This window comes from Lolium perenne, chromosome 3, assembly GCF_019359855.2.
Source record: "Lolium perenne isolate Kyuss_39 chromosome 3, Kyuss_2.0, whole genome shotgun sequence".
Taxonomy (NCBI): Eukaryota; Viridiplantae; Streptophyta; class Magnoliopsida; order Poales; family Poaceae; genus Lolium; species Lolium perenne.
The window spans coordinates 259,327,333-259,341,417 of record NC_067246.2 but is presented as its reverse complement, the minus strand read 5'-3'; the positions used below and the strand labels follow the sequence as shown (position 1 = coordinate 259,341,417).

General features: G+C 44.3%; 1 protein-coding gene across 1 annotated transcript; it reads right to left on the bottom strand.

Moving 5' to 3' along the window:
• Positions 1 to 2,054: 2,054 nt before the first annotated feature.
• On the bottom strand, positions 2,055 to 12,317 carry LOC127340141 (probable LRR receptor-like serine/threonine-protein kinase At1g51810). Its single transcript, XM_051365918.2, has 13 exons — positions 12,023 to 12,317; positions 10,021 to 10,152; positions 9,136 to 9,706; positions 8,501 to 8,997; positions 7,820 to 7,964; positions 5,233 to 5,304; positions 5,077 to 5,142; positions 4,927 to 5,007; positions 4,113 to 4,273; positions 3,762 to 3,997; positions 3,475 to 3,604; positions 2,602 to 2,661; positions 2,055 to 2,515 (listed from the first exon to the last, which is right to left on the bottom strand). Exons 1-13 carry the CDS (start codon positions 12,315 to 12,317, stop codon positions 2,055 to 2,057), a joined length of 2,907 nt encoding a protein of 968 aa, XP_051221878.2.
• Between the last annotated feature and the right edge of the window lie 1,768 nt (positions 12,318 to 14,085).

The following is a 14,085-nucleotide window of genomic DNA, read 5'->3' as shown; positions in this document are numbered from 1 at the left end:
ATGATTCAAAAATAATATCACAAATGTGATGTTTTACCTCATATAATTTTGTGGGAGAATTTTCAATTTCTATTATATATATGACACCATAAATTTATATCATTAAGAGCTTTAACCTGTTAACGATGATGCCCGGTAAAAGTAAAACAGCCGAAGATTCTTAATCACCAATGCTTGAGCTGACCACTTGTTCTAGGACTGATGAGTTAACACGTGAGTTCCAGTTAATAGTTCCTAGTAGCAATAGAATCACCGTGTTCTCACATGGAAGAAGATGCTTCATGTTTGAAAATTACTCCCAACTAAACACCAAAGTTCATACAGAAATACCAATCAATCTCATCTCCCACCCACGTAGTAAACAAGAAGGATTGGTAACTGAAAATAAAATGACGGTTTATAGACAACAAATGACGATGCAGTTGAGCAAATTGCTAAACTTTTTATCTAACCAGATGTACAAATAACTCGGTAGGCATTTTCCTTTCACCGTCCAGATAAGGGATTTAATTCTGATGGTCCGCCGGTATAACCAGACATGAAGGAGCTCTCCTCCTCAGAAATCATCAATTCGAACTGCTTTCGAATTTCAGGATCCATAGAGTTTGTACGCCGAGCTGAAGTAGAAACAGACTGCTTTTCGCTTGAAACTGCGGGCAACCACACTTTCAGCCTTGAAACAACCTCTGTCATGGTTGGCCTGTCAATGGCTGCGTTGGACTACGTCGAAAAAAAAGGTCCAGACGGCTTCCTCCCGTGTCGCCCCCGCGTGGCGACCGGGGGGAAACCCTAATCTCCGCCGCCGCCGGGCTTCTCCTCCCCTCCCCCTCCCTCGCCGCCGCCTGAGGGTGTGGCCGGGCAAAGCCCGGTCGGCGCCGGCGGCGGCGAGGCTCTCTCGTTCCCTTGCTCGCGAGGGTGGGCGCGGGGAGCACCCTCCGGGTCAGGGCGTGGCGCGCCCGTCGGGTGCCACGGCGGTCGGCGCGCGGGCTTGACCCGCTGCCTCGACGCGACGGACGGCGGTGTGGTGGTGGCGCATCCTGGAGGTCGGCGGTGTCGGTATCTCTGGGTGGCGCGGGCCGTGGGCGGCGTGGGCCGTGGTCGTCTGCCTTTGCAGTTGCGGGTGGAGGCGGCGCCGTGGTGGATGGTGGTCGGCCGACCTCTGCGGAGGAAGGAGGGGCGGCTCGCTGGCGGGTTGGTTTTGCTGGGAGGCCGGCGGCGAGATGCGCTGCCGTGTTGTGCTTGCTGCAGGCCGGATCTGGGCCAGGCGGGCCGGGATCTGCCGGCGGCTGCGCGACGACGTCCTCTTGGCGGTGCTGGCCACGGAGAGGCGGCGATGGTGGCTCGATCTTGGGCGACGCGAGCTGGTGGGCGGCAGGCTGGTGGTGACGATCCTAGCGTCGGGGTGGGATGGTGCGGGTTGCCGGAATAGGGGAAGGCAGAGGCGGCGGCTACAGCGAGCTTGCAGGCTGGATCCGGGCCAGGCGGGCCTAGAACCGGCTATTGCTTTACGAGCCTTGTTGGGCCCGAGCTTTGCGGGCCGTTTTGCATCTGCCTTTCCTGCGTCTAGCGGCTGGCGTACCCTACCACCTCTGCGTTTGGACCTCGTGGGCTCCTATGCTACGGATTTCCGGGGGTTAGTGGTAGTGGGGTTCGGGAGAAATCCTTGCCGGCTGGTTCGACACCGATGCGGCGGCGCCTGCGGGTGTCGCCTTTCCTTCTTGGAGGGCATCGTGGATCCCCGGTACCATCTAACCCCGAGTACCAGGGGAAACCCTAGGTCCAGTTCGCTGGTCCGGGCAGCAGCGGCGTGCTGACGTCGCATCCCTTCCTGAAGGTGCTGCCTTGGTACTTGGTGATCCGTGGTGCGTGTAGCGTGGTGGGACAACTTTGGAGGGCGTCGACAGTTGCGGAGTGCCATCGTTTAGTCGATCTGCCTTTAGCTTCCTTTGTATCTTTCCTTTCAGTTGGGCATGTTTCTGCTGTTGCTCCAGCATTTTTCTTTGTTTCAACTCTTGTATGGTGTGGTTGCTTTATTTATAAAGCGGGGCGAAAGCCTATTTCGAGGAGTCAATGGCTGCGTTTTCAACGCAGTTCATGGCAAGGTCCACCACACTCTGCAGTGAACTAGCGTCGTACAGATCCAATAGTCTCTTATCTACGATATCATGAATACTGCCTTTGGAAATCTTTTGGCGTACCCAGTTTGGTAGGTGGAAGGTATGAGGCGGCTCTATCACTACCGGGGGCTGGCCAGTGATGATCTCCAAGAGCACGATGCCGAAGCTGTATACATCTGTCTTGACTGTGAGTTGAAAAGTTGCATGGTACTCAGGGTCGAGGTAGCCGAGAGTGCCAGCAGCAACAGTAGATATGTGCGTGTGAGCATCATTAAAAGCCCGTGAAAGCCCAAAATCAGATATTATCCCCACTAGATTCTTGTCCAGAAGGATGTTGGGGGTCTTCACATCTCTGTGAACTATTGACGGGGTGCATGATTCATGTAGATACTCCAGTCCTGTAGTTTATAGAAACTCATACTTTGTCAGAGCACACTCTTGCATATATGTGAACTCAAGGTAAATATGTAATTGAAATGTGGACCTTGTGCAGAATCAAGTGCAATATGAAGTCGTTGTTCCCAGTTCAAGCTATAGTCATCTCCTGCATCAAGACATACCAGATTAATGTAAGTGCCTTCATATATGCATGGTATTTGTGAATTGTGATCATCATGTCATGATTATGACTTAAGAATGTAACTGTGGTATCCTCTGTTTGTTAGACACATATCTATTACCATGTCATGATTATGACTTAAGAATGTAACTGTGGTATCCTCTATTTGCTAGACACATATCTATTACCATGTCATGATTATGACTTAAAAATGTGCATCCCCAAGAATGCACCTATTGTGGCCTAGACTTAGTTCTTACTCTTTTATCTATAGTAATCTAGGTCCACTATCTCAAATGCATTTACTAGCAGCAACAGCAAAAAGAGTCTACGCAGGCAACCAATCATAACTTTAACAAGGAATCCAGTTTTTAAAAGAATATACAGTTTGCAGTAGGAGTCAAAAGCCAGACTAGTTTAGTTTCACTTTTATACTTATGAGTTATGATTCAGTCCTGCAGATTTTTATATTGCGCTATGAAGTATTATATATTCATAAAAATGTGTGAAGTAGGTGATTTCCAAGGGTTAATAAGAGCTATTGGCGTCTAGGTCTCCTTTCAATTGTTGGTTTTGCAGGAATTAAAACCCTTATTTGGTCATCTTCCATTTCAGATTGTAATTGTTGATGATTTGATTGAGGATTACACTTCAATTAGCTAAAGTACAAAAGGTCTCTACGAAAATTGAAATACAACTTAGCAAGCATAACAAACAGAAAATTGGATTGGTTAATTGTACTAACTAAAACATGCTTTATAAAAACTTTGACAAAAGGCTAAAAATTAAGAGATAAACCTCCTCTGATAAGTTGTTGAAGATTTCCTCTGGACATGAAGTCATAAACGAGTGCGAGGCATTTCTTGTTTTGGCAATATCCTTTCAAAGCCACAAGATTCTTGTGATGAACTTTGGACAACGTTTGTACCTGGGGCAACACATGTAATTACCGAACATACCAGAGCTGAAACCAATTGTATTTATTGAATATGGACGTGTTTAACGAGTTTATATGACTTTCATGCTTATGGTTTACTTTGTATTGAAGACTGAAATGATTTGGCCTAGTTGGTTTCGTGTTATACCTCAGGGAGGAAGTCTTTTGACTCTGCTATTGATGTCTCCATAAGCACCTTAACAGCTACTTCGTCACCATTTTCTAGTGTGCCATAATAAACAATACCGAAACCACCTTTTCCAACAATTGTTTTGAATTCATCTGTTATGAGCTTCAGCTCTGCATAGGTGAACCTTCTGATGTCAATATGTAGGGGGGTTTCTTCTTCATACATAGCATAGTCCTCATTGTCTCCTGATTTCCCTGCAGAATCAAGAAGTTGTATTTTACTGAAAACTTTCGGTATTAAGCTGCCGTACAATGTCTACCACACTTTCATTGATGACAGAGAATTTTGGAGCTTGGGATTTTGTGTTACCTTTCCAGCATAACGTCCAGAGAATGCACATTACTACTAGGAGGGATATCAGTACTACAGGAACTATCACTGCGATGAGCAAGATTTGTATGCTCGTCTTCTTCTTCTTATTTGAGCAGTACGTATCTTTGAATTTTGAGCATATGGGATTGCCTTCTAATCTAGTAACACAATTACACAGCATATCCATAGATTAGCTCAAAAGATCTTAGCTGCAGCCGATTTTATGAAACTATGATTATAAGTTTATAGCATACTTCCATTTTGTAACACAACTAACCTGCTAAGAGATCTTCTACAAATCTCTACCTCTAAAGTAAGAAACTGCATGGTTACGTGTGTAGTTACTAATAGGCCGGTCCCATCCTAGCTCTCATGTTTAAAAAAACTCATAGATGATAAAGCATTATAGTTACTATATGTTGGTACATATATCTGAGGGCATGTTTGGATCGATCAATGCAACTGCAAAAGTGTGGTATGATACACTGGCACTCAAATTGACCGCCAAAGCTTAGTCACGTCCAGCAAGAGATTATGTGTACGACAACTGGTGCTCATGTTGCATGGTGTTATAGAAGTGTGGGTTGCCGCAAGTAGAAAGTACAACTTGGGTAGCTAGTTTGGCAAGGCATGGCAAGGGACTAAATGTGTTTCAAGTTTTAACCAATAATTTACATTATTGTTTGCAACGATTGTTATTAAAATTCCAATTATTTCTATGAGTGTTTCAGCCTATTCCCTTTTGGCGTAGTTGTTAGTCTGATAAAAAATTGAAGTATATTTAGGTACTATGGAGAAGAGCATGCCAAACCTTAAATCAAGCAAACCAGCCCGAACTCTTTGAAGAATAGAATCAGGGATTGGCCCATCTAGCTGGTTATTGGACAAGTTGCTGAAAAATAATAGTTAAAGTCATTCATTTAATAATTATATCACCAACCAAAGATGTAATCAGACTTACAGAATTTTGAGTGACTTAAGTTGATAGTCTGGAATAGCTCCCGTCAGGTTGTTGTGTGATAAATCCCTATATATGTTTTGTGCTTAGGGTAAAAAATAGATGTCAACAATATCTCATTCAATGTCTAGTGTTATGTGGTGGGCACCGGCCACTTACACGTTTTCCAGGGATACCATGTTCATGAATGATATGGCTAACACACCTTTCAGCCCGCAGGAAGACAGGTTTCTATAAAAAAAAAAACTCATGTCATTAGGAAGCACTATTAATTTAGTGAACTCATAGAGCTTACATATATTTTCACATGTAAATACCTTTTAAGAGGTTAAGATTTACACTAGGTTACATGGATTTTTTCAACTAAATTATCTTTGTTGTCAAGATCTTACCCAACACGTGACAGTCACGCTGATCCCTAAAAAACCAGATGCCATGGAGGTTAAGGACTACCGCCCCATTAGTCTGGTGCATAGTTTTGCCAAGTTTTTCTCCAAGCTAATGGCAAACAGGCTGCAGAGAAGGTTGGGGGATGTGGTGAGCACCAACCAATCGACGTTCATACGAGGACGGTCTCTACATGACAACTTCATCCTAGTGAGACAAGTGGCAAGGAAGATCAATCAACAGAGACAGCCAGGAGTGCTCCTGAAACTTGATCTCACTAGAGCTTTTGACTCAATCTCTTGGAGCTTTCTTTTTGAGGTGCTACGGCGCATGGGATTTGGAGAGCATTTCCTAAAGTGGGTTTCTGCACCAGAGTTCTAGTGAATGGAGTGCCAGGACGCAGATTTGTGCATGTTAGAGGGCTGAGACAAGGTGATCCCACCTCACCTATGTTATTTGTCGCGGCTATGGAGGTGTTGACTGCGGCAATCAAGAAAGCCACGGAGGAGCAACTCTTCTCCAGGCTTGCGGGGATCACGGAGCTACAGAGAATCTCGGTCTATGCGGACGATGTCATAATTTTCTGTAAGCCATTGAACTTTGAGCTGGAAGCGGTAAAGGCCATACTACGAGTTTTTTGAGAGGCCTCCGGGCTTTGTGTGAACTACAGAAAGACCTCAGCCACGCTGATCCGAGGGCAGGACGGAGATGCCGACAGAGTGGCGGAGACGTTGGGTTGTGAGGTCGTGGGCTTCCCCATAAAATACCTTGGCATGCAATTGGCTTTGAGACAGTTGACTAAAGCGGAGTGGCAGCCGTTGATTGACCAAGTCATACATTGTGTTCCAGCATGGCAGAGGGGGATGATTCAGAAATCTGGGAGACTCATACTCATTAAGTCGGTGATAAGTGCGCGACCTATCCATCAGCTGATGGTCGCTGAGGCACCAGCCTGGGTGCTTGAGGAGTTGGTCAGATGGATGAGAGCTTTCTTTTGGGCTGGAAAGAAGGAAGTGAATGGAGGTCAATGCATGGTAGCTTGGGACACAATATGCAAACCAATCCGGTTTGGAGGTCTTGGAGTGAAAGACCTGAGGCTTCAAGGCCTGGCCCTTAGGGTGAGATGGTGTTGGCTACGTCGTACGGATCCATCGAGGCCATGGCAAGGGCTGCCTGCGCTCAACGACCCGGAGGCTAATGAGGTGTTCCAGAGCTTGACAGTTTTCAGAGTGGGAGATGGACAGAGTACTCTCTTTTGGACAGACAAATGGATCAATGGGAGATGCGCTGGGGACATTGCCCCGGAGGTGACGACTCTAGTCCCCACTAGGAGAAGGAACGCTAGGAAGGTCAGTGAGGCGTTGGAGGACGACTCATGGCTCTCTGATGTCGTGGGGGAGCTGTCCATAGATGGATGGATGCAGTGCACCTTGCTGTGGGAGGCGGTTGAGAGAGTACCCCGAGATGGCGACAGGCTGGACCAGTTTGCTTGGAAGGGATCGGCGTCTGGCATGTACACCACTAGTGCGACCTATGACATGCTTTGCCAGGGGAGGATATCTTGGACCATGGCCAAGCCGATTTGGAGATGTTTTGCACCGCTAAAGTGCAAATTTTTTGGCTGGCTGGCCATAAGATACAGGCTCTGGAATTCGGATAGGAGGACTCGGCACGGGTTGCAGTACCAACCGGATCCCTGCACTACTTGCCTTCAGGAGGAAGATAACGTTGATCATATTCTTTCACATTTTCCGTATGCCAAGATGGTATGGCTCGGATGCTTGAGAAGGCTAGGATCACAACTCCATGAACCACGGGAGAACACCAATCTAGAGAGATGGTGGACTGAGGCGAGGAAGAGGCTCCGGAGGGAGGACAGGAGAGGGTTTGACACTGTAGTCCTGCTGATTGCTTGGACGCTTTGGAAACAGAGGAATGCAGGGTCTTTGGTAACCTACAGAGGCAGCTGTCCACGGAGCAGATCATCGAGTCTGTGCTAGAGGAGCTCGCCCTTTGGAGAGCTGCGAGGGGAGGGGAGAGGAGAGTCATGCTGCGAGAGTAGGTATCCAGGCTAGAGTGGTGTGTGTGGGTTGGCCGCGGGTAGATGTTCGCATCTCCCGTTGGTCTCTTGTATATTTGATTGCTCCCTTCTATAAAGATATGTTCTTATACTTATTCTGAAGTTATTCTGAAGTTACAGAAGAATCAAGGGCATATCATGAACAACATTTACACTAAAAGGGAACTTTTGCAGAGCTTTAACTTCTTGGGGTTGATTCAATGGAACTTCAAATGTTAAAAGTAAATAAAATGTTTAGATTTCAAATGTACATGGTACGAGTCCTTATTATGTTCTTACAGCGTGACAATCCTCGGATTCGGGAGGCTCTTAGAGTAGTCGCAAGTCAAACCTTCCCATATATAGTTTCTTGGGGAGCATGGATCTCCATTCCAGCTTATTCGTCCCAAATTGTATTGCACCTTGATCTCTTTTATCTTATTGACTACAACAGTAGAAAACAACATAAACAAATGTGAATGGCATGAAGAAGCTGTATAATTTGCTGGCTATGTGGCTTATATGTATTAAAAATATGTAAATATTAGCTTAAGAAGCTGCACTCTCATTCTATATATACAAGTATATTACATTATCATATAAGTGATTGAAGTGTGCTAATTCATGTACGTACTTTACTACAGCAGTAAAAGACAAGGGAAACAAGTATGGACGGCATAAAATAGCTGTATAAGATTATTTATGAAGAAATTATTATCTAATCATATAACTGATTAAATTGTACCAATTCATTTATCAACTATGGTCCTCCCATGGCACACGGCCATTAGTTGCCTTTAGAAGATGGTTTGGTTTGGAGTCGAGTGTGCAACTAAATCAGCTGGTTGATAAACTTGATCCTATTACTTTAGTGAAGACCGTGACAATTTCATTACCATTGCCAACTACATGATGATCATGTTAATTTTCTACATACATGACAAATGTATAAAACACGACCAGTATGTACACCAATCTTACCATCATCGGAGTCAGTGGTGCGATTCTCCATCCGAACAAGCGAGTACACCTCGAACGCGTTGATGCTGGGTGGAAGACTCGAGTTGGTTGTCTTGTTCAATAAGAAGTTCGCAGAGGCGTTTTGCAGGAACTGCCCGGCCTGGTACATTTCCATCGGGTATTTCGACGGGGTGTAGTCTGGGAACAGCATATCTCCGTCGCTGTAGATGTCAAACATCCTGTTCAGCTTGCTCTCGCTGATCTCGGCGAAGTGAAAGATTGGGAGAAGTTGTAGGCTCCTGGCGTCTGCTAGATTCGGACCCTGTACCACATTAATGCTTATGAAGGAGTAGTTCGTGTCTAGGGTCGAGGCCTTCTGCAAGATGGCTGACGGAACGTTAAAACCGTTGTTGCTGTCAGGGGGGGGCCGCACTGTGTGTCTAGTGTGCAGGTTGATCCAGGGGTATGACGTGAGGTCCCATCTCTTCCAGAACCGGTCATAAGGATCCGTCGGATATCTTCATGTCAGACATAAGGAAAAACAGGTAAATAAATAGCACAGTACACGCTGAGCTAGCAAAATGAATTTAAGACCATTGACAAACATAATTCAGATCAAATCCAAAAAAATAGTTTAGGTGGCAGCATGGTCTCACCTTGTGAATAAGTCGGTGACGTTGCCAAATCTGAACCGCTGAAAGTAGCTGATGGATACTGAAGTATTAACAAAAGTGTACATGGTATCGTCGAGGGGCCTAAGCTCCAACGAAGATATGAATGGAGTTCCTGAACCATAGTTTATCAGACAGACGGACACGGAGTTGTCCGGAGCAACGGTGAGCACCTCCTTCCATACCGTCAATGATGGATCCCAATTTGTCATGTTCACCGCCTCCCAGAAATTGACGCCGATATGGAGCCCAAAAAGGAACAGCGATCCATCCAGAGTCTTGTTCAACCTATCGTAGTTGCCGTAAGTAAAAGTGGCCCTCAGCAGATACTTATTATTGACGTTGGATTTTAGTGTATAGCAATTTCTTGAGCCGTGAGGGAAGCTCCTCAGGGTTTTTTGCTGCTCATTGCCTGCACCAGCCATGAATTCTGGTGACATCTCGTGGTTGAAACCACCCCCGACTAAGTCACCGTCAGAATAGTACTGTAATCCTGTGATGCTATCTGTGTAGTTACTAGTACTGTTTGTCCATCCACAATCGATGTTTACAAACCCTGCACAACAATACAGAGAGTATGTATATCGGTTCATCTGTTTCAATCAAGTTAAAGATCTGTCAGTCTGTTTATTATAAGACTTGGTTTGCCAAAATATCTTATAATATGAAACAGAGGGAGTACTAAGCAATTATCATGGCGTATGCGACTAGGCATGCAGTAGCTAATAATGTGTTGATTTCTAAGATTTTAATTTTTTTTAAGCTGAACGCTGAAGAAGCTGAGCTGTGCATGCAGATAGAACATAGCGTAAAAAGGTGCAGAATCTAGAAGGGGAAAAGCTTGGGGAGGGTATATCACTCATGTATTACCAAGACTGGGCTGGGCTCGGACTTGACTGACCGTGGCCAGGCTGAGAAGCAGTGCAAAGATCCATCTCAGCTTTGTGCACGCCGAGCAACTCGAGCTGATCACCATGTGGTGTTCTTTTGTTCTTGCAGTGTCTGTAAGCAAGAAACAGGCGACTTGTGCAGTTATATATATAGCAGAGAAAGACAAGTGCCACGGTTTACGTAGTGGATATTTTGTTAGCGTTTTGGTTGACTCAGCCTCGGCGCTGGACCATAATGTCTTCATCATCGCCTCCATAATTGTAACCTTCTCGTGGAAGAAATGCATGCAACTTGCATTCATCAAAAGAAAAGAAACTGCAGCTTGCCCTGTTATTCGGATGAGCCAATCAAAATGCTAACAAAATACCCGTCAATAGCCGTGTTATCTTCTGCATGCGACAAACGTACTGCAAGACCAAACTAGAGAAAACCTTTTAGCCAAGTATAGTCGCAAGATTAAAAAAATGACAACTTGCAAGAACCAATACTACGATACCTTTAAAAAAATTCTTTCTTTACCTTTAAAAAATACTACGATGCTACGCTGGACGACCCAGCTAGGCGAGATGACGCCTGCCTGCCGGCGTAATATAATGGTGACCAAGATGTTTTAATTTAAGACGTCAACAAGGATTTTTTTTTCACCCAATCCCATCAGCACGTACAATGGTGAGGAAGATGGCACGTTCAATGGTGATGTCACAGACAAATTAATGGCATAGGATAGCTTACTCCATTTAGAGTAAACCAGAGCCTTGACGGGCCTTCTCGTGAGAGAAATGCAAGCAACTTGCATATACTCCGTCGTTTCTAAATTAGGATGCATATAGTTTCAATTAAAGTTAAACTTTAAAAAGTTTAAGAAACTATATATACGAAAAAATGTCAACATGTAAAATTTTAAATGCACATAATATGAAAATATACTTTATGATAGTTCTAAAAATATTAATTTGGGATTATAAATATTGACACTTGAGAACCAAGGCATAGCCTGGATGGTGGGTATGGGTTGATGCATGACTGCCGACCTGAGTTCAAATCTCCGCATTCGCAACCCAGATCCTACTCACTAAATTTTCTATAAAACTGCCAAGGGCTTCTTCCCCTGTAGGGATCATTTTTTAAAATAAATGTTGACACATTTTTCTATATAGTTGGTTAAACTTTGAAAATTTTGACTTAATTTAAATATTACAGACATCCTATTTTGGGATAGAGGGAGTATTCATCTTAAGAAAACAGAAAAATACGCAATTTTCCAATATTTGCCTGCGACAATTAAACGTACTGCTCTTCAGCATGATAACTAAAATTAAGGGCATGCGATAGCTTACTCCATTTAAGAGTAAACCAGAGCCTTGACGGGCCTTCTCGTGAGGAAACAGAAAAATACGACTTCAAATCTTTACTATTAAATGCGAGTTGGTCGTTTGACACTCAACGTACTTTGGTGGTCGTCATTGAAAAGATCCTGGCCGTTCAATCAATCCGACGGTCTCCACTTCGTCCGATTTAATTTCACGATATCATTTATGGTATCATAAATCATGCATTCAATTAACTTGAATAAATATATTTCGTTGCTTGAAAAAGGAAACTCCCAAACCATTCCTATGGCTTCTAAGTCAGCACTAACTGAACTTTGGTAGGAGAAGATGTCTTTCCTATTTCCAAACCGCCGGTCCTATCTCAAGCCCTCACGGTAATTATGTTAATTATGGACAAAAAATTATGTAAGATGACTTTCCTATTCTCGAAAAATGACATGCCACAATCATCGGTATATTCCCGAGTGCGGATTTCCCTGATGGAGGAAGGCACCCCGGCACTATCTAAACCCTCTATTCGTTGAAGATTCATGCAAAAGTCCACAGGTCAATGGTTTGGAAGTTTTTGCATGTAAGACCCACACAATCGTTGAAATTAACCCCCAGTACAACCCTGGAGGAGCAAAACCTACTCCCGATGCCCATCTAACCCGAACCCCCAGCACTCTCCCCTCCCTTCCCCTCCCGCCGCCTCTCCATCTTGCCAACCTTCCCGAGCCCCAGCCCGTCCCTCGGACAGAGCCGCCGCCCCCCGCACCCCAGCCCCTCCCTGACCCCTCCTCCGCCCGCCGTCTGCTGGACGCGGGAGAGGGCCGCCTCCTCGTCGTCGGGCGGCACAGAGCCACCGCTATCCTCCCCGCAACCCTCCCTCGCGCGACGCCACCGACCACCTCCGCCCTCCGCCGCGAGTTCCGGCGGGGAGGAGCCGCTCCCACGCTCTCCCATCTGACGGTGGCGCCCTCCCGTGGCAGCCAACCACGCCCTCCTCCGGCGCTCTCCCGTCAGGCGGCACCCTCCCGTACGATGTACCGGGGTCTATGCATAGAGGGACCAGATTTTGGCTGGCAACACTCTATTTCCTTGCCTTTTTCTTCCATGTTATCTTCTGAATCTTGTCTTTTTTTGGTGGTTTCAATCCGTGTTTGTTTAATTCGTGACCTTGATTATTGTATGGGTCTGCTGGATCTTGTATGAATCTAGATAATAAATGTAATTAAATTAGTTACAATGATGGTGCATAGAGGTGCTCCTTCCATCTAACATGAATATTTTTATGTTGCACATGGAAACTTGTATGTTTCTTGCTTTTATTTTTCGGATCTTCTTTGGAGTGTATGAATCTGTATGAAACATTCATGAATCCTGTATCAAGTGCATAGGTCCGCTGTTGTCCATCTAAGACTGCTGAGTAATATTCAGTAACTTCTGATCATGTATATCAGTGCAGCATACTAGGAAATTTCTTTCTGTTTTATTTTCGGCAAGATCACGCAATCTTACCTGTTTCTATTTCTGCAGTTGAAAATGATTTGTTCCTGTTAATCATATATGAAACTGATATGTTTCTGTGAATCATATATGAAACATAGAGAATTTGGTAATAATCGAAAAAGAATATTACTACACAAAGTCTGTATGAATATTTAAGAAATTTGTATCACACAATGTTTACGTTTCTTTCCTTCATATCTACAGATCAATGAAGTTTTCTTTCATTAATTTTACTATTTGAGTAAAACAACAATGAAATTGTGATGAACCATGGCAATTTATTTATGTCCCTATGTTCTTTCAAGAACTTGTGTATTTTAAAAACCCGCACTACCAAGCCCGTTAGCAATACCAACAAGCATGGCCGTGGCAATCCTTATACATGCGGTGAGGTTTTGGATTTCTTGCTTTGCTCTAAAATGTTGAATGGAGCAAATAGAAAAGGTAAACATTTGTCCTGCACATAGAGATGGTCTAGCGACATATTTGAGCAGATGGGCTAGCTGATGATGAAGGCACAACAACAACATCAACACACTTCGTTTTCCTAGAAGAAATCGCAGTTACTGGCTTCTCATCTGGTGTCACGAGCATGTGTCCCCAACAGCAGCATTAAGGTAAGGTTCCATTTGCAGCTACTTATTCTAGACACTTAAATCTTACCCGTTAATGATTTAAACTTACTCTGTTTGGAGAAATCTGCTACGTACTTAGGTAATAAAGCATTTAACAAATCATATAATCAGATGCTTGGAGATCACGAGGTAGTCAAGCATGAAAGTTGAGTTGTGGAAATCAAAAGCTAATCATGTAAAGATACCATCTCGCTTCATTTCTTGCTTTTGACACATCCACATTTAAGCTATTCTGTAATATTTATCTGTTTCATGTTAAGTTCGAATCACTCTTTGGTCTTTTTAGATTGCTTTCAGATTTTTTTTGCAAGCAATCATATGTATCATATTTCAGATTTTTTGCAAGCAATCATATGTATCATATAGTTAGAAGGCATCAGCCTAACTGAAATTGGAAACAATATTTTCTACATTTCTCTTGCTAGATGTCTTGGTTCTGTAGTGTATTGTGATCTAATCCTGCACTTACTTTTTCTGAAAATTACTAGGTGTGCCGGCCAAGTTGTAGATCAAGGAGACTAAGAAAACAATCACCGCATAGCGCCAGCGGCAAGGGCGTCTCCTCCACTGCCAGGCTTCTCTTTGGC